The sequence below is a fragment of the Amia ocellicauda genome, chromosome 3 (genome assembly GCF_036373705.1).
Source record: "Amia ocellicauda isolate fAmiCal2 chromosome 3, fAmiCal2.hap1, whole genome shotgun sequence".
Classification (NCBI taxonomy): domain Eukaryota; kingdom Metazoa; phylum Chordata; class Actinopteri; order Amiiformes; family Amiidae; genus Amia; species Amia ocellicauda.
In genome coordinates this window covers 30,160,697-30,186,205 of record NC_089852.1, presented here as the reverse complement: position 1 = coordinate 30,186,205, position 25,509 = coordinate 30,160,697, and the positions used below count along the sequence as shown (strand labels likewise).

General features: G+C 51.2%; 2 protein-coding genes across 2 annotated transcripts; one reads left to right on the top strand and one right to left on the bottom strand.

The window, feature by feature from the left end:
• Positions 1-732: 732 nt before the first annotated feature.
• On the bottom strand, positions 733-8,132 carry rnf6 (ring finger protein (C3H2C3 type) 6). The gene is made up of 4 exons (XM_066698990.1): positions 8,056-8,132; positions 6,058-6,247; positions 5,761-5,871; positions 733-5,435 (listed from the first exon to the last, which is right to left on the bottom strand). Exons 2-4 carry the CDS (start codon positions 6,221-6,223, stop codon positions 3,589-3,591), a joined length of 2,124 nt encoding a protein of 707 aa, XP_066555087.1. The 5' UTR covers positions 6,224-6,247; positions 8,056-8,132; the 3' UTR covers positions 733-3,588.
• A 746-nt stretch (positions 8,133-8,878) lies between these two features.
• On the top strand, positions 8,879-22,426 carry cdk8 (cyclin dependent kinase 8). The gene is made up of 13 exons (XM_066698989.1): positions 8,879-9,374; positions 15,370-15,445; positions 15,751-15,861; positions 16,136-16,276; positions 17,452-17,509; positions 17,720-17,851; positions 18,085-18,228; positions 18,969-19,038; positions 19,122-19,194; positions 19,521-19,618; positions 20,180-20,258; positions 20,656-20,814; positions 20,930-22,426. Exons 1-13 carry the CDS (start codon positions 9,247-9,249, stop codon positions 21,053-21,055), a joined length of 1,395 nt encoding a protein of 464 aa, XP_066555086.1. The 5' UTR covers positions 8,879-9,246; the 3' UTR covers positions 21,056-22,426.
• Positions 22,427-25,509: the final 3,083 nt, after the last annotated feature.

Below are 25,509 nucleotides of genomic sequence, written 5' to 3'. Positions count from 1 at the left end.
GCCTGGAGATCCCCTATCCGACCAGAGGGCTTACACAACACTACTGTCCCAGGGGCCTGAAGTGTCGCAGCCTGCTCTTTGGCACAGAGTTCAGCGCTTACTTCACTCCACACCCCGGCTCTGTGCTCTGTTTGTCAGCGGCTCAGATTTGGTCAGTCGGTTTGTGTGCTTTTTGTCACTTTTTTTAAGGGTTTTAAATCAATCATTTTGGATGATATCCAGTTAAAGCATAACAAACTTGTGTATCAGACAGAATCCCTTTTGCATGAAATTTGATCAGTCTGGCGCATAGCTGGGGAGGGGTTAGTGACTGGAATGGTATGATCATTATTAATAAGAGTTTATGTTGTGTTAAAACTCAGGCAGTCCTGTTCCCTTGGGTGACTGTTGTCTATCTTAATACTAATAAGCCTGTAAGAGAACAGTACTGTTTTCTCCTGCAGTTCAGCTCACTCAGGTGCTACATTATCTTTTCCTGCTCATAAACCTCTGCAGGCAGGAGGCAATGATTGCCTTCAACAAGATTTAAAGACACTGCAGTCACCCCTCTATCTCAGAGCTGCAGTTTCACAGCCTCAGCGCTGCTATCCCCCTTCCCACCATCACATCCTCCTCCTCTTTACCCAGGAGAGTGTAGAGAGGGGCTCCAGGCGGCCCACACAGCACGTGTTTACATTTCAACATTTTTGGCAAGTGTGTGAAGCGATTAAAAAGAACACAAGTATGCACAAGTTCGAATCCATGTCCTTTTATCTAATTAAATTAGCATCGAATACATATTTATAGGTTTCTGAAACATCATACCAGATGAGCCTGTGGGGAGTTCCCAGAGGCAGCTGAAGAGTTTAAAAAGGTAGATATTCAGAGAGAGAGAGAGAGAGAGAGAGAGATCTTCAACACTTTCAACATACATTCCAATCATCCCTTCATCATGACCCCAGCATCAGCGCAGATGGACAGGGGGCAGGCTAAAGCAACAAGACAAGAGGACAAGGCTCCTGGCTTCACCTCTGCTCTTAACACGGACTACAGCATGCATGTAGAAAACGGGGGCAGTTGCTAAAATCAGTGCTCATTTTAAACATTTAAGAACTCCCTTCCCCCATGATACCTTATTGTGACTGCAAAAGCCAACCAGTGGAAAATAAATGGGGACATTTGCATCCTTGTTTGCTCCCTGCCACCCATTATAAAAATGCCTGCAAGTCTTTAAGGCAGTGGTCTACGCAGGGAAATCCCTTTTCAACTTCAGGGATAGTCCTAATAATGCAGATAATGCCCTCTTGTGGTGCTTTTGTGATCCTGCACATGAAACACACAACCTTGGGGTTCCCAGGTCACACTGTAAAGCACAGTGCCTATGACCCAGATAGACAGTTAACCAATCACGCCTTAACAAAATGTTGATCCAGATATGGTTTGAAAGGGTGCAAGTTCACTCACTGGAATCTACCCACCCATTCCGAACAAACAAACCCAACACAAGAACGAGGGACAATACTGGTGCAATTTTCCTATGTGTTTAATAAATAACCTGAAAGGGAGAGCCCCACTGGCCCTGATGAAACATGGTTCAGGCAGTCTGCATTCCTGCCTTACAGACGGTGAGCGTGGAGGACTCTGCACCATAGAATTGGATCTTTCACAACGAACACAGGACGCCATGTCCCGAACAGTAGTGTGGATTAAGAACAGATACAGAAATCATAATACAAATAAAATAAAAGGGTCAGGCTTGCGAACTGCAGTCTCTCACAGGTGTTTTGCCCAAGTGCCTGCAGGGCCCCCTGACACATCCCGACTGGAGAACAGACCCCAGCAGGCGCACAGGATAGCACCCCAGACCCCGAGGTGCTCGCCAACGTCTCCCGGCCGGCGGTCCACTCAGACCAGCGCTGTGCCAGCCACTGTCCTCCCGGCCAAATCCCCACAGGCTCAATACACAGGGGGGTCTAGATCAACACCTTCATTAGACCCAGGAGAGTGCAGAGGGGTTTACTCAATTGAATAATTAATTTAATAAATTGGCATGGAATGGGCGGCAGTTCAGGCTACATGAGGCCTGTGTTAGATGAACAGGGATTCAGACCGTCAAGTGCTGTAATGGTACACTCGTAATTAAAACATTACAAATAACTGTAAAATTAAACCATTAAAAAAAGTTCAAGTCACTGGGTTTTAGTTGGCCCTGCAGCAAGCGCATCTCCCAGAAGGACGACGCTCAGGCCATACTGGCATGTCACCAGCAAGCATCTTCCGCTGCCCTCTGCCCTCAAACGTGGCGCACAGCTACTGCCCTAGAGGGAACCATCTAGACGGAGTGGGCACACAATGTCCAGGAAGTACACAGCCCCGGAGCCGTGCTCTGGAGCCCCCTGGCCTGGGCTCCGGCCCTCACTGCCTCCACACTTGCCCTAGAGGTCTCATCCTGCCTCTCCAGGACGTCAAGGACAACGTTTGGAATTTGTAACCACGAACTCAGTGCAGGTTATGTCTGAACCCGGGTGACCTGGCTGCTAATGAGCAGGGAAATCAATGCAGAGCTTTCTGCCCCATTTATATCCTCCTAGACAGCCAATCAGCACAGCGATAGGGAGCTGGTCAGGCGCCACACAGGGGCTGGACTCTGGCCATCACTCCGCGCCACCGTTCTACGAGGCTGCATTGTGGATATTTCCTCTCTGCTCCATGTGCTGGGAAAATCAATACAGCTCTATTAGGCAGCAATCCTGCCAACAGCGCCGGCTGATCGGCAGGTCACACTCTGACTGGACCGCAGGGTCACCAGGGGTTAAAAATAAATAAAACCAAACAAAAGGAAATAAAAGAAACACTACAGTCTTCAAGCTTCAGGAATTTCTACCTTCGTTAAGAATGAGACAGGAGGCCAACGGTGTCCGTGTGAAACTGTTCAACGTGCCTTCCAGCTGAACCGAGGGCTGGGCGTCCAAGACTGGCAGCCCTGCGTGTCGTGTGTCTGGAGTTTGAAATGAAGCAGAGATGGAGGGGACTTAAACCCGTTAATCCTACTGTTTTATTGTTATTGTTGTTGTAATGGTCCAAAGAGGACAGTCACTATTTAATGTATTCCAGATCAGACTTGGGTTTGTTTATAGTCTCTGTGACCTAAAACCTAAACCATTATTTTCAGTAATATGTTAATGTCAAGGTTACACACTAGGTGTCTGTTTGCTAGCGTCTTTTAGTTTTTTTAGTTCCTCTGATAAAACCTGTAACAATCGACCTCTATGAAGCAGCACAGGAATGAAAAGTGAAGCTGGGAAGATATTCTGTAGTAAACGGATGCATCTAAAGAAAGAAAAGGGAAAAAAAAAAGAGAGGGAAAAAAAACAACTCAAAAAAACAAAACTAAAAAGTCTAAAAAAATATACTTTAGTTTCCTCCTGTCGTGTTGTATTGTGTTGCATGTCCTTGTTTGTTTCTCATATGTTTTTGGTTCTACCTTCAGCTCATTACAATGGATCTTATAGTTATAACAGTAAAGCGGTATTTACAGACGTCCCCTGGGGGGTGGGGACTCAGGCGGGGCGGGGGGGGGGGGTTCCAGGCCGCTGGTTGGCCGGTCTGTCAGTCGTGGGGAGGCTGCAGGATGGGCTGGCGGCAGATGGGGCAGGTGTTGTTCTCGGACAGCCAGCGGTCGATGCAGTGGATGTGGAACTCGTGGGCGCAGGGCAGGCGGCGCAGCTTGTTGCCCTGGGCGTACTCGTTGATGCAGACGCTGCAGGTGCGGCCCAGCTCCCCCTCCAGGCTGGCCAGGCCGTAGGTGCGCGTGGACAGGTTGTCGATCTGCTCCTTGCTCAGCCCGCGCGGGTGCTCCTCCTCTTCCTCGTCATTCAGCAGGAAGAAGTGCGCCAGCCGCAGGATGGGCAGCGTGCCGTTCTCCACCAGGTTGTTGGTGTCCCTGTGGGCCTGTCTGCCCTCGCCCTGCTGCTGCCCCGCCAGCTGGGCATTGCCCCCTCCTCCCAGCCGCCGCTCCTCGCCCTCTTCCTCTTCCTCGTCGTCCTCGTCCTCCTCTGCTGCCGATGCCAATCCCACCCCCACCTCCCCGTCCACCCCACGGCGCTCTACGGCGTCTCGGGGCACCGGGCCGTCGTTGGCGTGGACGCGGAAGGTCTGCACGGCCGGACCACCGCCGCCCTCCAGCCCGGGAGCGGCCGCCTCAGAGTCGGCCTCGGTCTCCATGAGCGAGCTGAGCTCCCCGAAGCCCGTCATGATCTGGCGCAGGATGGAGCGCAGCGCGGTGGAGGACGGCTCTCCCAGCCCGGTCTCGGAGATGCGGCGCAGCGGGATGCGGATGGTGCTGACGTAGGTGCGGATGCCGGCGCGCTCCGAGCGGGAGATGGTGCGGCGGAAGCCCCCGCTGTCGCTCTCGAAGGTCACCGTGTTCTCGGCCATGCGCACCCGTGAGCGCGTGCGGCTGGCGATGCTATCGCGGTCGCGGTTCTCCCCCGGCCGGATGCGCCGCACCTGCAGGTCCAGCATGATGGTGGGATGGCGACGCATGCTGCCGCCCCCAGCCCCGGCCGCCCCCGCCACCTGCGCCTCCCCCTCCTCCACTGCGCCCTCTGGGGCGGGCGGAGGAGGCGCCGTGACGGGGGCGGCGCCCGGCTCCCTGGCTGGCTGCTCGGTCTCCATGGCGACCCCCAGAGTCCCTACCCCACCCGCAGTCACAGTTTCTCCTGCCCCCTCCCCCTCCCCCTCCCTGGGTGATGGAGGGGCCGTCTCGCCCGGCTCCCTGCGCAGCGGAGAGCGGCTTCTCCCCCCGGCCTGGCTGTGGGACACCCCGCCCCGCCCGCCCCGCCCGCCCCGGCCCCGGGCTCTAGTCCTGCTGCTGCGGAGCGGGGCGGTGGCCGGCGCTGGTTCCCCCTGCAGCTGGGGCTCAGGCAGCACTCGGGGGCAGGGCGGCGTGGCCGGAGAGTCTGTGGGCGGCTCCTGTGCGCCGAGAGTCTGTGGGCGAGGGGAGAGGCGGGCACGACCACGGCGGCCCCCACTGGTCCGTGCGCGGCGGGGTGGGGCTGGGGTGGGGGGCAGCGGGACCTCGCTCCTCCGCAGGCTGCGCGTCCTGCCAGCAGGGGGGTCTGGGGAGGGCGGGGCCAGGCTACCGCGTGTTCTCCTGGCCGCGGCTGCCTGCGCTCGGCGGCCCTGGGTGACCCGTGGTGGAGGGTGGGGGGCGGTGAGTGAGGCCGGAGGGGCGTCACCCGGGTCAAGCTCAGCCGGCTCGGGCTGCTCGTGGTTGATGTTGATCTCCAGGCTGAAGCGGAACTCACCGCTGTTCGGGTTGGTGCGGCTCACCGCACGCCACGTCTGATTGCCACTCTGCCCGCTGCGCGTGGCATTACCCGTGCGCCGGAACGTGTTCAGCCACTCCAGGAGAGAGTCACCATTCGAGGCCTCCCCAGCTGGCTCACCGGCTCCTGCAGAGAGACAAGAAGCACAGTGAGTCACAGTGAGACACAGCAGTGCCAGCAAGGTGCCACTGGGCACAGGGAGAGTGTCATATTGAGAAGCATAAGCAATGACAAGTGGAGGCTTTTACTCAAGGGCCCATGACAGGGCTGCCCATTCCTACAGTGTGCCAATCGATTTGTTATTGAAACAGCTGCTTGAAAGCAAATCCTACAGACCTGAACTGGGGATTATTCTGCCTGCCGGCACACAATGGGGAAGGTGGGAGAAGACCAGTGTCCCCTGACAACAAAGCTGCTAAACGGTCAAGCCTGGCGGTCAGTGAATCCTTACCATTGCTGCTGTCCTCCTCTGCAGGTGGGCCGGCATCCACGCTGGGCTGAGAGGACAGGCGCTCCTTTGCCCCATCCAGTCGCTGCCTCAGCTCCTCCGCGGTCACCTCACCTGCGCACAGAGAAACCACTGTATTGCACTGTCATTGTACTGCCCTGTCACTGCGCCATACTCTCACACTGCCCTGTCACTGCGCTGTACTCTCACACTCCCCTGTCACTGTACTGTACTCTACATACCCTCAGCCTGCTGCAACTCAGTGCTGTACCCTCCCACTGCTCTGTGCTCAGCCCATACCTGGCGTGCCCAGCAGGTTGCTGTCCCTCATGAGCCGGTACTCGTCCTCGCTCAGCCCGTTGATGAACTGGTAGTATGCCTCCTCACGGTGCAGCCGCTCTTGCTGCCGCCGCCGCTCATCCAGCCCGCCGGCCGCGCGGTCTGCCGCTGGGCTGGGAGGGTCCATCGCCACGGAAACCACTCCTGCTTGCTGCCAATACCCAGAATCCAAGAGAGAGAGAGAGAGAGAGAGTGCATGTGAGGGAATCTGTGCTGTCCCACTGTATAAGTCCACTCACTGTAGCTCCCTCCTTCCCTTGAACCTCACTGTGTCACTGCACAAACGCACATCATCACACTGGGGTCAATACCTGAGGAGAGGGGTCAAAATTAGTGCCTACTCTTCATCATCTGATCATTATAATAAGAACTCAGCCCGGCACTTATATGGGCTTCTGTCTGTCCCAAAGGACGCAAAGCAAACAGCACTTGCCACAGCCCCAATAAAATCAGCGGGGATCTGTGTTTCCCCCCCTCCCTGAATCACCATGCCAGACCACTGCTGTGGGATGTCAGATACAGAAGAGAAGACCGCCCCCTACTGGTCTCCAGGACTCTCTATCCCAGCCAGATGCAGCCCCATCTCCCTCAGCAGGGCTAAGCTGAATGGCAGTATTGCAGACAAGTCACAGCACTACAGCAAGACAACACAAGCCCATGTACTGCAGAACATCAGTCACGCACAGAGGAAGCAGCAGGACAAAGACTCTCCGCTCCAAAGAGAACAGGCGGCCAAGCATAGAGTATTTATGATAAAATAATATATTACCCCCACTTTCTCCCTGGAAGCTTATTCATCATATATATTTAGAGCGAGAGAAAGAGGGGGTAATGGGAATAAAAAGGTTGCTCTAGAGCAGTCAGCTCCTCCAAACAGAAACATGCACACCACTGCTCCACTCATTACTACACAGCAGAGATTGTGTGTGTGTGTGTGTGTGTGTGTTGCACCTCCCTACAGTGTTACTGTCAGTAGTGGCAGCCAGGGACATACACCCCTAAGGCTGTTGCCAGATCAACAACACTGTACTGTGCTCTTCAGGTTCAGAAACCACCGACACATCACACTAACATCTGGTTATATTTAATCATCGTGAATATAACTACATACAAAAACAACAGTAATGCAGGCCGTGCCATCTAAACACGCGTTGTCATGATCGCGACGGGCAGCGCGACCTGCCGGACCCCGTACCAGCACTGGAGACGGAGATGTAGCTTTGTTACACCAAGCGCCCCCAAACGTTGCAATGTTTTTTTTTTTTTGTTTAAATATATTTAAAATCAAATCAAATAACACGAACGCAGCGGGGCGGGAAGCGGGTGATCTGCAATACGGTCAGGTGCATCCCCACCGGGACACGTACAGGTCAGAAACAAAACCTAAAAACAACGCCAACATGACAAGACAAAGCGTCGGCTCGGCTCCGATCCGCCGCTAAACCACGACGTTTCAACCGATCCCACACCGTGGATGCGAGCCCCCCGGCCGGTCTGAACCGAGCGCAGGCCCCGGGCAGAGAAAACACCGAGTCCACAATACGTCGACTGCAGACAGCCCTCCAATCCGCGGCCTGGACGCGCTTACTGACACGCCGAAGGCCCTACAGCTGAAGCGGGGAGGCGGGACAAACACAAAAATGAAAGTCGGGCCCCAGATATATTTTATGTCAAACAGACAGAAACGACAGCGTCTCTGTGGACGAGCCGAGCCGAGGTAGTGCCTCCGCCGGCCCTGGGAAGCCCGCAGGCTGGCCCGCAGTGCTGGGACACTACGCGGAGGCCAGCTTTCGCGACACAAATGCGCAACACACAGACTGTACATCTGTCTCCTGCCCGCTGTCGGTGCCGATGGCGAACCGATGCCTCGGCGCCGGCGGCAGGAGAGAGGCCGCCGTGGACCAGGCGCTGTGGGGACCAACCGTGCCGTGACAAAGCGATTCGGACCCGGGGTGGTACCTGAAAGCTCAGCTGGAATATGGACGAGTCCTGTTCTCCCTTCCCTGCTGTCTGGGATACAAAGTAAGATGGGAACACTGGTGCTACACTCAATACAGTCCGACCTGCACCCAGCAGCGGACCAATCAGGTTCCCCACTGCTCCCGAACTGCAAAAGTCGTATAAACATCCAGCCATCGATCATACTTTATATACACATTGCTCTAATGAACTGTCAATGCATTTGTTATAAGAAAACACGACACATAAACCCATGCTTTGGATGAGTTTAATTCAAGACATGCACGTACATACATCAAGGTAGGCTTAACATTTGAACTCCATACCCTTTTGGTAAACCAGAAGCAAACACTAACGTTCACTCAGGGTTTCTTCTTTGTAAAACACTGATCTGAAGATCTGATTTAAACCCAGATGACCAATTTATAAACAATCCGGTCGACAGCTACCATGTATAATATGATGTAACCTACAATAGAAAATGAAGGTCTTTGCCTAAAAGCCCCAGGTCCGATTAAAAAATACTAGTGCTGTTCACGTCCAGCATCGGCCATCACCCTGGCATTCCCAGCAGAGGGCGCCACAGGCCTTACACTGCTCCTTTCTCTTTTTATTATTATTATTATTATTATTATTATTAGCAACAGCTAGTCGATTTTACTGAATATGTAGATATTGTTTGTGTGTGAAACTATTGCTTGAAAACAATGAATGGTAACACGCTGCGCCGCTCGGCAGCCCCGACTCCTCTCTGCTGAACAGCGGGCACGGGCGGCGCTTTTACGACACTGCCGTGCGTGGATTGGCGACGCTTTGCGACACTGCCGTGCGTGGATGTCTGGCTTTCTAGTGAGTAGATACCGGCAGCCAGAGCGAGAGAGCAGCGAGGGGCGCAGCTGCAGTGGCAATAAGCGCAATAGGGGGAAGAGGACATTGACATACCACCGGGGAGACGTGCTGCTGAAGACAACTGTGCATCTCTCCGACCGGGACGGACAGACACAGCGCCGCTACATGCAGCACATCCACCCGGCGTGGGAGCAGCGCCAGGGAAGACCGCTAACCGTTTGAAGCCCGGACTTAGCAGGAGTTGCTTCCCAAGCGGCGCTTTCGCCTGGTTTTGTTTGGTTTGGTTTTGAAGACGCACTCATTACAGTGACGATACAAAACAAAACCAGGAGACACGGAAAAATGGACTATGATTTCAAAGTGAAGCTGACCGGAGAGAGGGAGCGAGTGGAGGACCTGTTTGAATATGAGGGCTGCAAAGTTGGACGAGGCACTTACGGGCATGTGTTCAAAGCCAAGAGGAAAGACGGGTGAGTGCGAGGGCCTGCGTGGCTCGCTCCGCTTTCACACCAGACGCGTCCACACTGCGCCGCTCCCCTGCCGTATTGCTCTCGCTGGGCACAGCCTGGGTTCCCACGGGCGATTCGGATTCGCTGCGATTGCAGTCTGCGCGGAGTGGAGCACTGTTGCACACCTGGACATCTGGATATTCATAATCAAGCCGTGACAGCTGCACGACATATAGACAGACGGTTGCTTCTACGCGACCAGAGGTTTTGCTCCTTGATGCGTTTCGTTTAGGTTTTTGTTGTTCCCTATATAGTTGTGCTTTTACTTGAGATCTCCCCGTTTAGCAACAAAGCTCAAGCACGCATCCAGCCGTCTCTCTGGTAGAAAAGCACGCACACCACCGCATTTTAGAGGAAGCTTCGTGTTGTAATAGCGAAGGCAGGGCTGGAAGGGACTGGTAGGAAAGAGGATCGCCGGGAGCAGAAGTGCTGACTGGGAGAGAGCCCGTGCTGTGGTCTTGACCTTAGATTCGGTTCAGATTACACAATTTGACTGTTTTCTGTGATTGTTTTTTATTCCCACACGTCTAGCCCAGGCAAAGTAACCTCTTCAATGTGTTGCAACACCATGAGCTGCAATAACAGGGACCACTGTGTCCATGCAGTGAGCTGCTTTGTGTCTGAGCTTATCTGGAGTCTGTGTAGTATGTTGACAGACAGACAGACAGCTGCTCAGGGCTTCAGGTAGTAATCTCGGTACCCGATGGCTCTCTACTGTCCTGCTGCACCTGTGAGAGCAGGAGGGGGGAGTGCGGAGAGAGAGAGTGAGAGAGTGATAGACTGCAACCTGCTGTGATGGGAGTCATTTTCATACTGTGTTTTCAACACAAGTTTATTTGCAGCCCTGCCCAAATAAATTGCAGGTGCTCATACAGCTCCTGACTGGTCATCCATCCATTTCTCCAGCTATGCCGCCTTTCTTATTCCTCCCTCCTGGTACAGATGCATAGATAAAGGGAAGACCGATCCCCTGAGATATACATGGCTGAGTGGCCAGAGCTTAAATCTGCCTTGCCCTTGTGAGAGCTGTCAGCAGAGGGCAGAGGACACTGTGGCACTCTGCGTCTGTCTCTTTCCTTGGTATTGTGCTGCTTGTGTGTTTGCTTGGGCTGCTGGGAGAGCTGAAGCTAGGGGCTGAGGGGGTGACGGGTTGCTGCCTGTATGAGGGCACTGTACAAGCTGCCCTCTACGCACTCCAGGCCCAAACCCAGAGGGGGCAGTGGTTTGACAGGCTGGCGTTGCCGCATTCACTTAATGATAAGAGAGGGCCCTCACATGGTCCTCCTTGCTACGTGGACTCGCAGTATCTTTACACAGTCCTCAGCCCTCATACTGAACACCAGACCCTGCCCACATCCATGTGGACATGCTCTGTGCACTCCTCTCCTGCGTGTTTTGGAGCCACACCCATCCTTCCCGGTGGGCAGCCATTGCCAGTCTCTGTGCACAGGCTCCTGCTGACCTGTTGGTATTGCGAGGCTGGGGAAGATGCATCTCCCACCTACCCTGTGTTTTGCAAGCACTCTGCATAGGATTCCCATCTCCAGACCCAGAAAGGCCGATCTGTAAACACTGAAATCAACCCCCCACAAAAATAACAATAATATCAAAATGATTGTGCGTTTCAAAGGTTCACTTCCAGCTCAAGTGTTTCAGTTGTAGTTCTATGTCATGTTGGCAATTTTTGGAAGGGATGGTGTTGTGTGATTTGTATGGAAAATTAAAATAAATGGCAGCCAAGTGTGAGCTAAACTTATTTTCAGCAAGACCTTTTATTGGTGCCCAATAAAAACGATAACAAAAATACTGCTTCTGTTTTACAAGAGTTCTAGAAAATGACTTCACACCATGAAGGCACAGCCCTTAGCTGCTGCCTGGGTGAGTGGGTATGCCAGCGCTGTGCACTGCAGCAGGACTTAGCCAGGCAAGGTCCCAACTCACTTGTGCTCATTGTTGCTTCGTGTGCAGTTAGCAGTGGCAGTGTGAGGGTAGGGCACAAGGCTCCCGGCACACAAGGAGATGGCAGTGGCCGAGGTGCCCTGAGGACACTGCGGAGGGGCCAGTGGAAAAAGTGTTGAATCACTGGGCTGAGTGGAAGGGTAGAGTTTTCAGGGGCTCAGTGTAAACCTCTGTGTATGATCCAAGCCCAAGTGAGATGCTCGTTAGGAGCCGGGTGAGGGGAACGTGTGAGTGACACGGCCGCTCATACCTTTCTTCTGCCCCCCCCGAGTGTGAGACGCTCCCCCTGGATTAGCTTTACCCTTGTATTGGCCGCACCCTTTCCCTTCGGGGAGAATCTCTTCTTCCCGCTGCCAGCAAGTCCTGTGTGCTGGGCTGGTGAGATACGCTTGTCTAATCTGAGGGCTTGTTTGAAACTCTGGCAGATGTTTTGCTGTTGCCTCCCCTTGGCCTGCAGTCAGGCAGGGTAGAGGGAGTACAAGAGCAGATCTACAGCACGACCCTCTTGTATCCTCTATGCTGAAGCCCCTCCCACCGCCATGAAAGGGTTTCCTCTATTCCTGTGCCCTTGGCTCTCTCATCAGAGAAGCAGCAGCAGCAGGAGTGGCCAAGCCAGACCCAGAAGAGCCACAGTCCAGCGGCCTTATGATATTGTTGTGGAATTGTCAGGTTCTGGAACTCCGGAGCCAGTTTGGAGTGTCCAGCTCTGATCCTGGAAGGCTCTCAACATTTCACAACGTGTTTTTCTTGGTCCACGTGATTTTGTAATTGCTTCACTGGCCTAAGTCTCTGTGTGAATGAGCAACACCCCCCCCCCCCAACAAACAGTTGAAGCCTACAATGTCCCTTCCCCCCCGCCAATGTTCCCAAGTGTTATTCCCACAGCAACTCTGCTTCAGGGCACGTCCTGACCCGCAGTTCCTTCCCTGCAACGTTCAGCACTGTGCATTCTCCTTCTCATCTAAATGAGAAGGATGGTGCTTGGAGTGAAGGGTGAGCGGGCGGCCCCAGTGTGAAGCAATTTGCCAGCTGTACTGATGCTCTTATTACTGGGGTTAACCAAAGACAGACAGACAGACAGACAGATAGACAGGGAGGGAGGGTAGAGAAGGAGGAGGGAAGTGAAAAGCACTACTGAAAAATGAACAAATAAAATACCAGTGTGACAGCCTGGGCTCCTCTGAGGTACATACAAGATCGACAAAGCGACTACTGTTCTGAAGCAGCCTCAAGCTGCGCACTGAGACACCCTCTCTGTGACGGCGCATGTATGTAAATCTAAACCAAGCATTCTGTGACCAGAGGATCGGTCATCCTCACACACTGGACAAGCAGCAGCTGGTTGTGTCTGCACTGAGAGCCAGGCTAAGTGCAGGTCAGTGAGTGCTGTGTGAGAGACTGGATTCTGTGCTAGCCTGCAGGAAGGGATGTTGTTGTGCAGCTGGAGCGGAAAGTCCTGCAGCCTGTGGGGCCCCCCCCTCCTGCTGCATCCGAGCGCAAGAACAAGCCCTGCCAAACACAACTGTCCCCCTGAGTGTGTGTGTGCTTCTGTGGTGTGTCTGTGGAGATGGCAGACTGTCTTCTCTGGCTGCTGCGTGTGTGTCTGTGTATGCATGCATGCTCAACTCCCAGAACTGTAATGAGTTTTTAAATATCGCATTTAGTTTTCAACCAGTGATGCTTATGGCAGGGGAGCTCTGCCAATGGGGTGCAGATGGGAGTGGGCTGCGCAACAAAGAGATGGAGTGCAGTGCCATGATAAATTGCATTTCACGTCACTTCTGAGTGTGCTTGCGGTTGTGTGGAAATTACAGCTGGGGGCCCTGTCTTGATAAAGTGCCATCATTAAGTTTGCGTTTGGGTGTGGAGAGGACAGCATTAACTGTTGATGTATTTGCGTTGGGGGGGGACGGGGGCCATAGGTATTAAAACAAAGTGGCCTGATTTGTGATGAAGTGGATGACAGAGAGTGTGTGAGAGATTTGTGCTGCAGAGAACAGGTCATGGTTATGGCCGCCCCGATCCAGACGACATGATGCTTTTGCAGTCGGACACGCTGAAACGACATCTCTTACAGTGTGATAAATGCATGTAATGAAATATCTGTGGTTATTTTAATGTATTACTTTAACCGCAAAACATTGCTTATGGTTAAATTACATTTCCCCTAGTACTACTCAACAATTGTAAATCGGGAGCCCTACAGCTGCCTCGGCCATGGAGGACGAAGGGAAATTAATTCTGGTGCCAGTTTGTGAGCAGGCTGACTGACGGGGAAGACAAATTGAGTTTAACCTGCAAGAGCATCTCCAGCCGAGAGGGATTCATCCAAATTGAAACTTTAACCCCACGCACACTGGCAGGCTGTGGCTCCAGGGCTGCTCCTGGGATGGGAATCGCTCCATAGCGCATCAAGCACTCTGCAGCGGTTTTAAACTTATTTTATGTAATGTGCACTCATACAGGATATAGATCGATGTTCAGATACACAAGGCACTACAGTGTATCTATACCAGGCTGCTTTTGCATCTAGAGTACAGCACTCTGAACTCTGAATCCCCCCCCCCCCAAATCATTTTGAGACCAAGAGAGAGAGACCTACTCATTGTGGAGTGCAGCTGTGTCGACAGCCACGGCTACTTCACAACAATGAGGCATCATCCTGCAGTCATGCATTTTCCCTTTTTGTTTCACAGTCTAGACCCCTTTCACCACCCGCCGCCTCCCCAAAGAAAAGCACTAGTGAAATAAAGTGGGTTGTTAGTGTTTCACCTCATGGTTGAGGTTACTCTCAATTTGGTTCAAGGTGCTTTATTGCCGGGCCATGCATGACGTGTTGTCGAAGTCTTACAGAAGGAGACGCACATGATCCTTGGAAACACAGAAAAAATGTATTAAAAGTAAAATGTTTAGATATACACTTATACAATCATCATAATACATGAACATATTCAATCTGTAATGACAAAAGAGTACATAAAGTAAATGACATTTTAGATTTAATATCACCTCCTTGTTGGTGATCTCCTGTCTCCAGCTGTGCCCCCTATTGTAAACTGTATACTGGGCCACCAAGGGGGCTGTGTGTCCCTCGCCCTGTAGGACGGCCAGTTTTCTGGCTCAGGCATTTGTGTGCAGGTCAGTTTGCTCAAAGTGCGTTTCCTTTGTTAGGGAGTATTTTGTGCACTGCAGTAAGTGCATCACTTACATTTCTACACCCATGGTGTGTGTGGAGGACTGGCTGTCTGTGCTCTGTGCTGCTGGGTGTGGAGCTCCTGTGAGCTGTTGCTGCACAATGTGCTTTACCTGCTGCTGCTGAGAAGCAGGCGGGCAGGATGTGGTCGAGGCCAGGAGCAGTAGGCCCGACGTGTGTCGCTGCTCCAGCCGAGGAGCCCTGCTGTCGCGGTGGGGGATCAGGGTGACAGTGAGGTGACTGCTCTTCCTGTCTCTCACTGTTTATTTGTCTCTCTGTCCCCCTCTTTCTCACTGTCTCACCCTCTCCCCTCCCTGTTTCACAGGAGCTGCTCGCCCCCTTGTTACTCCTGGCAGGCCTGTTTAACAGCCCGTCTCTCTCAGACCCTCCCTGTTATAAGTGCCCTGCTAATGGGGACCATGTGTCTAATTACTGTGCTCTCGGCACATTACTTTAATTGCTCCTCTTGCAGCCTGTTTCCATGGCCAGAGTTCTTGGCAGGTTGCAGTTGCAGCTTCAGCCCCATGCCCTACTTGACTACCCATAGTGATCCAGCTTGAAAAGGTATCCCAGACAGCCTAGGTTCCTGTGACGCTCTTCTCTTCTTTTCACACCCGGTGTTCATAAATTGTGTGTGGCCCTGCCCAGGCTAGGGCATGTTACTGTGTTGGGGGGCTTCTTCACAGTGTGTGTGGTGCAGGGGGGGCGGTGTAGCTCTGTTCATCCCCACGCAGTGCTGGACAGTCAAACATTAAAAAAAAATATTATTATAATGTTGGGTTTTGTTGCTTTGATGTCTTGCAGGAAAGATGACAAAGACTACGCTTTAAAACAGATCGAGGGTACAGGGATATCCATGTCCGCCTGCAGGGAAATCGCAGTGAGTATCCCCACTGCAGCCTGATCCTGCCGGGGAATCTGTGCGCCGTTCCCATAGCGCAGCCTGTAGCTGCGGGGGGTCTGGGCTTTGTGCACTGTGATCTGTAGCTGTTTCGTATGATGAATTTTGGTATTGTGAACAAGCTAACAATGTCTCTAGTAATCAGGTTAGCACAATCCCACCACTGTCTTGTCAAAACATCCACATCTGAATCTTACAGTTGTGCTGCAGGTTTGGGTACCGAGACGGAGGATGAATGTGACTGATTCTCTGTGTGTGTCAATGTGTGTGTCTATTGTCTACAGCTGCTGCGGGAGCTGAAGCACCCCAATGTGATCTCACTGCAAAAGGTGTTCCTGTCGCACGCAGACAGGAAGGTGTGGCTGCTGTTCGACTATGCCGAGCACGACCTCTGGGTGAGGAGCCGCACTGGACACTACCGCACTGGCACACCTGTAATATACTACACACTGTAATGCTCTGGAACACAGACATTGGCTCACTGGGACACTGACATAATGGGACACTAACACAACGCAGAACGCTGCTGTACACTGACACAGTGTGACTGACACGGTGGTGCACAGGGAGAGCAGAGAGCTGCTGACTGTCCCTCAGGGTGCTGCGCCTGGCTGTGCTGTGTGTATGAGGGGTGCTGAACCTGCCTCTGTCTGTGTCTCCTCCCTGCAGCACATTATCAAGTTCCACAGAGCCTCCAAAGCCAACAAGAAGCCCCTGCAGCTGCCACGGGGAATGGTGAAGTCGCTACTCTACCAGATCCTGGACGGCATCCACTACCTGCACGCCAACTGGGTACTGCACAGGGACCTGGTGAGTGTCACCACACCACACCGCACCGAGGCTACTCCGAACTTTAATGAAGAGACCGAGAGAGAGAGACGACAGGCTGGTGTGAGGTTTAGGTACCTGTTTGCTAAGGTGTTTTTATTGATTGGAGCTCACTGCTGCTATCAGCCTGAAAGAGGCCACATTTAATAGCATCCTTTCCTTCTTTTCCTATTTGTCTTTTGATAAAAAATGCTCTCCCACACCTCCCCCTTTTTATCTCTGTCCCTACAATCAAGTCGGATTGATTTTGTTGTTGTCGTTGATCCTTTTATTCGATGCTGGAAACTTGGCGGGAGTGAAGCACTCTGGGTAAAAGAGTGTGAAGATGGGCATTTGAAGTAGCTTTGCTGCCTCTCCTGTCTGATGCGGACAGAGGATTTGGTCTCTGGCAGCAGGGAGAGGTGGGGATTAAAGCCCAGCCTTCAGTCTGCAGGATTAGAGTGAACTCAGCCCGGCATCCCAACACCTCACACCTGTGCTGCTAAACTCTAGAATAATTATTGTTATTCTGGATTGCAGTGCTTGCCCCCCCCTCTCCACTTGCTCCCCTCCCATCTCTGCTGAAATTATTATTTTTATCTCTGATCAGTTTATCAGAAGCCAAGTGACTGAGGCTGGCAGTGCAGCACCTCCTGTTGTCGGTGAGCGCCTGGCACCGCAGTCTGATAGAGCTTGGGTGCTTCGCTCATGTCATGCAAGAGAGCCAGATCACAGCATGGCTCAACGCACACAAATTAAGTGCATTACAAACTCAAGTGTGTTTCCTGCTGTGTGAGTGGGAGACTGGGAGCTGGGGGCCTGCGTTGGGGGCCCAGTAGCCCTGGTGGGAAGTAGTGACTTCCTGTAGCAGACTCCCCCAGCCTGCTCATAGGGAGGAATCCTCCATTAGCAGGTCTCTCGTATCCGAGTTGCATTTTCTCAGTCATTTTCACAGCTTGGACCCAGGGGCATCTAGCAATTGCCTGGTGTGGTGCACATTGTTACCCCAGGTTCTCTCTGGCATTATGACACCTGGAGCTCCGAACCACAACCAGCACCATTGTTGTTGTATATTTGAATCTGGTATTTCTCTGTGCAAATGTGGGTATTTCCTAGTAGGCCTGTTATGGAGCAGAGGGGGACTGTGGCGGCTCTAACCTGCTCTCTGTCTCCCACAGAAACCTGCCAACATCCTGGTGATGGGCGAGGGCCCCGAGAGAGGCAGAGTCAAGATCGGTACGGCCCCCCTGTGATTAGGGGCTCTCCCCTGCATGAATTAATTCTAAAAACGCACCTTATCTATCTGTCTGTATTGTATTAATGTGGGGCTGTGGGAGCCTTGACTGCTCAGCCTGGTGCTGGAAAAACAAATAACATTTTGATTAGTACAGGCCTATGTAATTCATGAGCAGCCTGCTTAACACTCTTCCCTCTCTCTCCACACAGCTGACATGGGCTTTGCGCGGCTGTTTAATTCACCACTGAAGCCTTTAGCTGACCTGGACCCAGTGGTCGTCACGTTCTGGTACCGGGCCCCGGAGCTGCTGCTGGGGGCGAGGCACTATACCAAAGCCATCGGTGAGTGTGGGGTGGGGGGGTTGTTTATTGCAGACTCTTGTGCAGTGCACTCTCCAGGAGTGAGGAATAGGTCGGGGTATGTCTGTGGATATCACGCTTGTGTGAATTAATGTAATGCAACAAATTAAAAAACACAAACAAAAAATGGTTTATGATTCCCCAGACTGAATCATTTGTATGATTTATGTAATAATTCTCCTCTTTATTTCTCTCCCTCTCGTGCCGTGTTACAGATATCTGGGCTATAGGCTGCATATTTGCAGAGCTGCTGACGTCCGAGCCCATCTTTCACTGTAGACAGGAGGACATCAAGACCAGCAACCCCTACCACCACGACCAGCTGGACCGCATCTTCAATGTCATGGGCTTCCCAGCTGGTCAGCACCCTCTCCTCCCCTTCTCTCCTCTCATCTCTCCTCTCTTCCTCTCCCCTCTCCTCAGCCAAGGCTCTGCCATGTGTGTAATAAACTCTGTGGCTTTATCTCCTTGTTGGCTGGCAGGGAGGATTTCATGCATTTATTAATGTATGTATCCATCTCTCTCGGCTATCTATCTATGTATGTATGTATTGCTTGCTCTGCTCTGGCTGCCTTCCACATCAGTGCAGAATCGCAGATAGTGGCCCCGGTGCCTGTGTTGTGAATCGCAGATAGTGGCCCCTATGCTGTGAAGCGAGTCTGTTTACCATCAGATGAGGACCTACGTTCTGAAACCTAAGGGATTACTTTTTTAATATATATTTGTAATTGCCACGAGAGGAAGTAATGCTTCCTCTGGCTTATCAGACCGAGCGCTGGAGCAGTGGGCTGAGCGCTCCGTCTCGGGGGGCTGCGTGCTGCTTATCTCTGCACCCCGGCTGGCTGCTTATCTGCACACTGTGGTGTTGTTGGGGCTCTGAGGAATCCGCCCCCTGCTCCTTTTCTGAAGATGCTCCTCTCTTATCAAATGAGGTTATTTTTAATGCCAGGGTAGACAAGACTGGAGCTGCTCATTTTTTATTGATTTATGTTAATTCAGTTTTTAAAGGAAAAACAAACATTCAGTGGCACAGTGCGTGTGCAGTGGGAGCTGCGATCCTGGGTGTTTGTGTAATCCTAGCCCTGTGTCTGTCTGTCAGATAAAGACTGGGAAGACATCAAGAAGATGCCTGAACACTCGACGCTGATGAAAGACTTCAGGAGGAACACGTGAGTTCACAGGCACTGTTAAAAGAGGAAGATAGAGACCGATCTATAGATATGGTGTCTCACACTTCCTGTGGGTCTTGCAGGTACACGAATTGCAGCCTTACGAAGTACATGGAGAAACACAAGGTGAAGCCAGACAGCAAAGCATTCCACTTGGTAAGACTCCTTTAATTTGATTGGCTGATTGCTATGTTTCCCCACTGCTTTGAAATCCTGCTCCTGCTAGTGTCGGTCTGCTCTGTGTAGCTGAGAGAACTGTAGTGAGCACTGGAGTCCCAGGGGTCCAGGAGAGGGGCAGTGGGTCCCGTCCAGATCGCTGGAAGGCAGGGGGTTCTGGGTGCTGTGAGCCTGCCACTAAACAGAGAGCTAGGTCCTCAGTTTCAGTCCATGCCCCCCCAGCCTGCCCTCCATGTGGGACTTTCAGATTGTTTGTTTTTTGGGTGAGGAGCTGGTGTCTCCTGCTAACTCTGCTCCTCTCCCAGCTGCAGAAGCTGCTCACGATGGACCCAATCAAGAGAATCACCTCTGAGCAGGCCATGCAGGACCCCTACTTCCTAGAGGACCCCCTCCCCACGTCAGAGTAAGTCCTAACATTATCAAAAGTCTGTCTCTGTGCTGTGGACATGCTGCCGTCTGGAGGCCACTGGTTGTAATGGCAGCCTTTATTCTTTCATTTCAGTATGCAGGCTGTGCAAGGCCTCGCTCAGTTTATTAAAGCTCCTCTGGTTTATCTCCCTCCGAGCAGATCTAGCTGTGATATTGCACTGCCCCCTGCTGGACCGGAGTGGAGTAATTGGGTCTTGTGGTCTGGACATTTTAAGTGCAGTCACTTGCTCTGTAAAATACCTGGCGATAGAATAGTTTTTTATTTTTATTTTGTTTTTAAAGTCAGCTGCAGTTGCTGCTCTTCTGTTGTATATTCTAACCTTCCAGGAGGAATTAAATGGATTTCCCTGGCTTCACGGTCTGTAGCAGCAGAAGACGTGTACCAGCCTGCCTGGCACAGGGCAGCCCTGCGCAGAGTGTCTGTGACTCTTTCCACCTGCCAGTGCTGTACTGGTGCTCCTGAAGACTAGCCGCAGCTGGGGTCAGGGGTCAGGAGGCTGCACAGTCACACTGACACCCCATCTTTCTCTTGCAGTGTCTTTGCTGGCTGTCAGATTCCATATCCCAAACGGGAGTTTCTCACAGAAGAGGAACCGGAGGACAAAGGAGACAAAGTAAGAAATCGTGAAGAAACCAGGGGCGGGGGGATACAGAGAGAGATGGGGAAAGAGAAAAGGAAAGGGAGATTGGAAAAGCAAGGGAGAGGGAGGGGATGATGGACAGGACTGAGTTTTAGCGGAGGGACTACAGTACTAGTCCACTGGTAAACCAACAGGGGGAAGGTCCAGGGTGCGGGTAATGAGTTAGTAAAGCACAATGTGAAGACCGACCAAAGCAGTAGATGCCAAATACCGTCCGAGACTAGAACACCTCTCTCTCTCTGTCCCAGTGCGCTGCTTCTGTCCGTCGCTGGCGGTTACTGCACCTGGTGTATACTGACGTCCCACTCTGTCTCTCTCCCCTCCTGCCTCCCTTCTCTCCCTTCTTTTAATTTCCTTTCCAAACCCTAAGAAGAACCAGCAGCAACAGCAGGGCAACAACCACACTAACGGGGCGGGCCACACCGGCAACCCCGACAACAGCCACGCACAGGGGCCCCCTCTCAAGAAAGTCAGAGTGGTTCCTCCCACCACTACCTCCAGTGGGCTCATCATGACCTCAGACTACCAAGTGAGTGCCCACCCTGTTCTTCCGATCCCTCGCTCGTTTATTGTAGTGCCCATGAGTGAGTCTTGGTGTATCTGTGACCTCTGACCTCTGATTCTGTTCTCCCCCTTCGCTGCAGCGCACCAATCCACACGCTGCGTACCAGAACCCAGGACCAAGCACAGCACTACCACAGAGCAGCATGGGCTACTCCTCTACCTCTCAGCAGCCCCCACAGTACTCTCACCAGACTCACCGGTACTGAGGGATGCCTGTCTGCGCCACCACTCCTCTCCCCTCCCCTCCTCCCCTACCCCCGTCCCTCTCCTTCCTCATCCCCCAACGCTGCAGGACGCACCTGGATCACTGAACACCGGGGCCTGGCCTGCCAGGAGAATGTACTGTGCTTCTGCACCCCGCCATACTGTTCCAGGACCCAGCTGTCCATCACCACCCGGACTGAGGGAGGGAGAGGGAGCTGTGACTCGGGAGCCGTGACTCGGGAGCCGACGATTCATGATGTGGAGGGGAGGGGAACGCAGGGTTGTGGCGCTGACAGACGCTGCGTGTGCCGATCGCATGGCTCTCCCTCGTGGCCCATCGCCCCCTTCCACGCCCCGGCTCCCCGTCAGTGCCTCCCCCGAACGGCTGACTTTTAGCAGTTTTAAAATTTAAACCATGAATGAATTAATAAATAAAAATATGGAGGGGAAAAACGAAAAAAAAACAAATAACGCTGTGAGTGCTCGAGCCAGGTGTGTTTTATCTGTTACTGGTGAGTTGACCTCTGACCCACGGAAGAAAGAAAACAAACCACAGTCCTGTAACTGGTACTTGAATTTAACAGTCTCATCGTAAACGTGAATAGACTCGGACATATAGGAGGTGAAGAGGTGAGGACATTCTGAACGTGTGGTACACGTTGTAGTTCATTGGGACTATTATGGGTTGGTTCTCTTTATTTTATTATTATTATTATTATGCGTATTGCTATCTGGCCAGTCCAGCAGGGTGTGAGCTGAGCTGAGTGCACTGCAGGCCGCAGGTCCAGTCTCGCCTCACACACTGCCTCCCCTTTGTTCCCCGGAGACTGCCAACGTCTTGGTCACTCTGACAGTAGTTGTTCTCTTTGAGTTTCCTTTAAGTTGCCTGATTCCACAGCTGCTACGTCACTGACAGTAATCGCGCTGGGCTCTGCCCCCCTGCTGGTCTCCACAGGCCAGGCTGTGCTGGGTGGGCAGTGCCCAGGGGGTGCCGCTAGTGTGCGCCATGCTTTCAGGCCAAGAGGCGCAGAGTAGCGATTCTCACCACCGCTGCTAGAAGCGCACATCTCCATACAAGTGGTCTTAGTTTAAAAAAATAAAAAGTGAATTTAGTAAATGTATTTAGAGAAGTACATTTTTCTTTGTTTTGTTAGTTTGTTTTAATTCTGATAATATATATATTATAAAAAAAATCTGAACATGCTCCCACAGTTTAGGAGTGCCCCATATTACAGCCAGACAAAAGAGTTGTGGGTGAGCCTTAGCACTTCATGAATCCAATTTTAAAAATGTAACATGCATTGTACTGTACTGTATTGAAATATTTTACATGAATGAATCAAGTATTCTGACAATAAAGGCTAAAACCTTCACTGCAGGGCGTATCTGTGGGCGGGGGGCAAGGTCACAGTATAAAAGCCATTGTGAAAATAATTAAAAAGCCTAATTCCCCAAGTCCGCACCTGCGCACAGCTCTGTGGGGCGTCCTCGGCAGCCCTGGCTCTCGGTGCAGAGACTGGCTGTGATGGAGGCTGCAGGGGCAGAGCGCAGGCGCAGACAGAAACCCGTCTCACCGCAGGAAGCGCTTTCCGGCATGTCGCGCTGCTCCCGTCTGAGGCCTGCGCTGTTTCCATGACGCCTTGAGAAGCACCGGCGACGTGTGACGTCAGCGCGTAGGATCCTTGGGGAGGGTGGGGGGGGGTCCTAAAATCTTACGTGTTATTTTGTGCCGATGTTTTACGAAAACCTCCTTCCGTGCATTTTTTCACTTTAAAACTGGCGTTAAACCTTAAGTTACTTTGCGACAGCGGAAAGCATTCTGCTCTGCCTTATTCTGTAACGGTAAAGTCACTGGAAAATGAACTTTATGACGCAAGGAAACAGGTCAGGATTGAAAAATGACTTGTTTCGTCACACTGGTGCAGGCAGTTTGGTATCCTGTTGGGATACGCAGATTTGCTCATTACTGCATAGAAAAAATACATTGAATGAAGAAAAAATATGAAGCTGACAGGAATATTAATCTATTATTCTTTATACAACCAGAAAATCGCGTTAATCGTTTCATATTCCATTACATTGTAAATACATTAAACTTTATGTATTGATGTATAGCTGTGTAGAAAATGCAGAGTTAAGACACTGATGGGGCGATGGTTGACAAGGGAGTCCTGAAGACACTGGGACTGGGGACTCCTGGCCTCAGATTAACATGTTTACCTCGTCTACCTTTTAGGAAGATATGGCTTAAACTTTTGAATTTGCTTTGATTTTGAGCTTCAGCTCATCTTTTTTGTAGTTGTTTGTCTTAATGCAGGGGTTTTCAAACTGGTCCTGGAGTACCCCTGCCCTGTTGGGTTTTGTTCCAACCTAGGTCTTAATTACTTAATTGAATGGTATATTGCTTTGTTAGGTCAATTAAGGATTCAATTAAGCAATTAAGACCTCAGTTGGAACAAAAAGCAGCAGGGCAGGGGGTACTCCAGGCCCGGTTTGAAAACCACTGTCTTAATGTAAGCCTCTGTCTTTCAGTGGAGGTCAGCCTTAAATGAGAGAGTTGCTAATTCAGCATTGGAGTCAAACCACAGGCTGACCTCATGGCTGAGCTGCTCGGGTCAGGTGGAAACGCAGGGCAAGGCTCGTCTACTGCAAGATAACGTTGAGCACTGGCTTACCGCTGAACGCTCGTAAGGACTGATGCTTTGGAAACGGCTGGGAAATCTTATCATAATGGCACGGGGATCACCACACATTAAAGTAACAGGAAGGGGTATGAGATTTAAAAGCCGGAGAGTCAACTTGGCAAGGCTGGTCAGCGGGAGGGGGAGAGTGGTGAGATTGTGCTGGGACTGAGGGAGGAGAGCGGAGAGGAGCTGCACACTCAGGTGCACTCCCTGCAATCCGCTGCACAGCTCTGGCCCTCTCTCCCTATAATTAACTGTCAGGGAGATGCTCTGTAGCCCTGAGAACACAAGACATGTCTTCTCCATGTGCAGGACAGGACCTGAGTTTACCTCGCCAAGAGCAGGCAATTCCTACAGATATATATATACACTCACCTAAAGGATTATTAGGAACACCATACTAATACTGTGTTTGACCCCCTTTTGCCTTCAGAACTGCCTTAATTCTACGTGGCATTGATTCAACAAGGTGCTGAAAGCATTCTTTAGAAATGTTGGCCCATATTAATAGGATAGCATCTTGCAGTTGATGGAGATTTGTGGGATGCACATCCAGGGCACGAAGCTCCCGTTCCACCACATCCCAAAGATGCTCTATTGGGTTGAGATCTGGTGACTGTGGGGGCCAGTTTAGTACAGTGAACTCATTGTCATGTTCAAGAAACCAATTTGAAATGATTCGACCTTTGTGACATGGTGCATTATCCTGCTGGAAGTAGCCATCAGAGGATGGGTACATGGTGGTCATAAAGGGATGGACATGGTCAGAAACAATGCTCAGGTAGGCCGTGGCATTTAAACGGTGCCCAATTGGCACTAAGGAGATTGTCTTGACCAGGACCACACCCCTAAATGCATTGAAGCAACTGCCATGTGATTGGTTGGTTAGATAATTGCATTAATGAGAAATTGAACAGGTGTTCCTAATAATCCTTTAGGTGAGTGTATATACACAGCTATAAATAGATATACAAAGTGCTGCCCAAACCCAATCCTTGAGGGCCCCTATCCAACAGGTTTTATAGGTAACCTTTAATTATCAATTTCACAACACCTGGATCAATTTCACTATGATCAATTAAGCGGGTGATTTGTGAAATGAAGTTATGTAGAGATTTGGTATGAAGAAAATGAACTACCCTTTTCAGCCCTCAATAACCAGAATTCCCCTAATTACTTAATTGATCAAAAACTTCCATGTGGTCCCAGTCAGTTGAAATTTGAGATTGACAAAACGTACTGGATAGGGGCCCTACAGCACCACTGGATATGCATATATATATATATATATATATATATATATATATATATATATATATATATATATATATAAGATAACAACATGTAAAAGCAAAATGTTGACCCCAGGGTTAATGGCATACAGTCCACCCTGCATGGAATTACTACAGTTCACATTATTCCACCTGGGAGCCGATACAGGGAATTTGGGATATTTTTACAGTTTCCAGCTCCCGAAAAGAGAATGAGAGGACACTGCGCATGAAAGTATGGGGGGTTACAGCTACAAAATTAAATAACCACCGTCTTAATCAGTTGTCTGTGTACCTTTTATTTATTTATTTGTTTGTTAATTAAATTACAGTGCTGATATATTCATTACAAAAGTGAAAACGCATAGTTTATTATGATTACATGGCGCATATTAAATAGATGTATTGCACAAATATAATTCTTCCACTTTCAAACTTCAATATCAGAACTGGACAGCGCCTTGTTGTGGTGGCGCAGCGCCCCCTGGCGGCACACAGCGC

What these genes read in the sequence shown, in the direction of transcription:
- rnf6 (XM_066698990.1), bottom strand. Translation starts at nt 6,223, where the DNA reads ATGGACCCTCCCAGCCCAGCGGCAGACCGCGCGGCCGGCGGGCTGGAT. An exon ending in CAACCTGCTGGGCACGCCAG is followed by an intron (nt 5,872 to 6,057) that starts GTATGGGCTGAG and finishes CTCTGTGCGCAG; the next exon opens with GTGAGGTGACCGCGGAGGAG. An exon ending in AGAGGAGGACAGCAGCAATG is followed by an intron (nt 5,436 to 5,760) that starts GTAAGGATTCAC and finishes GTCTCTCTGCAG; the next exon opens with GAGCCGGTGAGCCAGCTGGG.
- cdk8 (XM_066698989.1), top strand. Translation starts at nt 9,247, where the DNA reads ATGGACTATGATTTCAAAGTGAAGCTGACCGGAGAGAGGGAGCGAGTG. An exon ending in AAAGCCAAGAGGAAAGACGG is followed by an intron (nt 9,375 to 15,369) that starts GTGAGTGCGAGG and finishes GATGTCTTGCAG; the next exon opens with GAAAGATGACAAAGACTACG. An exon ending in CCGCCTGCAGGGAAATCGCA is followed by an intron (nt 15,446 to 15,750) that starts GTGAGTATCCCC and finishes TATTGTCTACAG; the next exon opens with CTGCTGCGGGAGCTGAAGCA.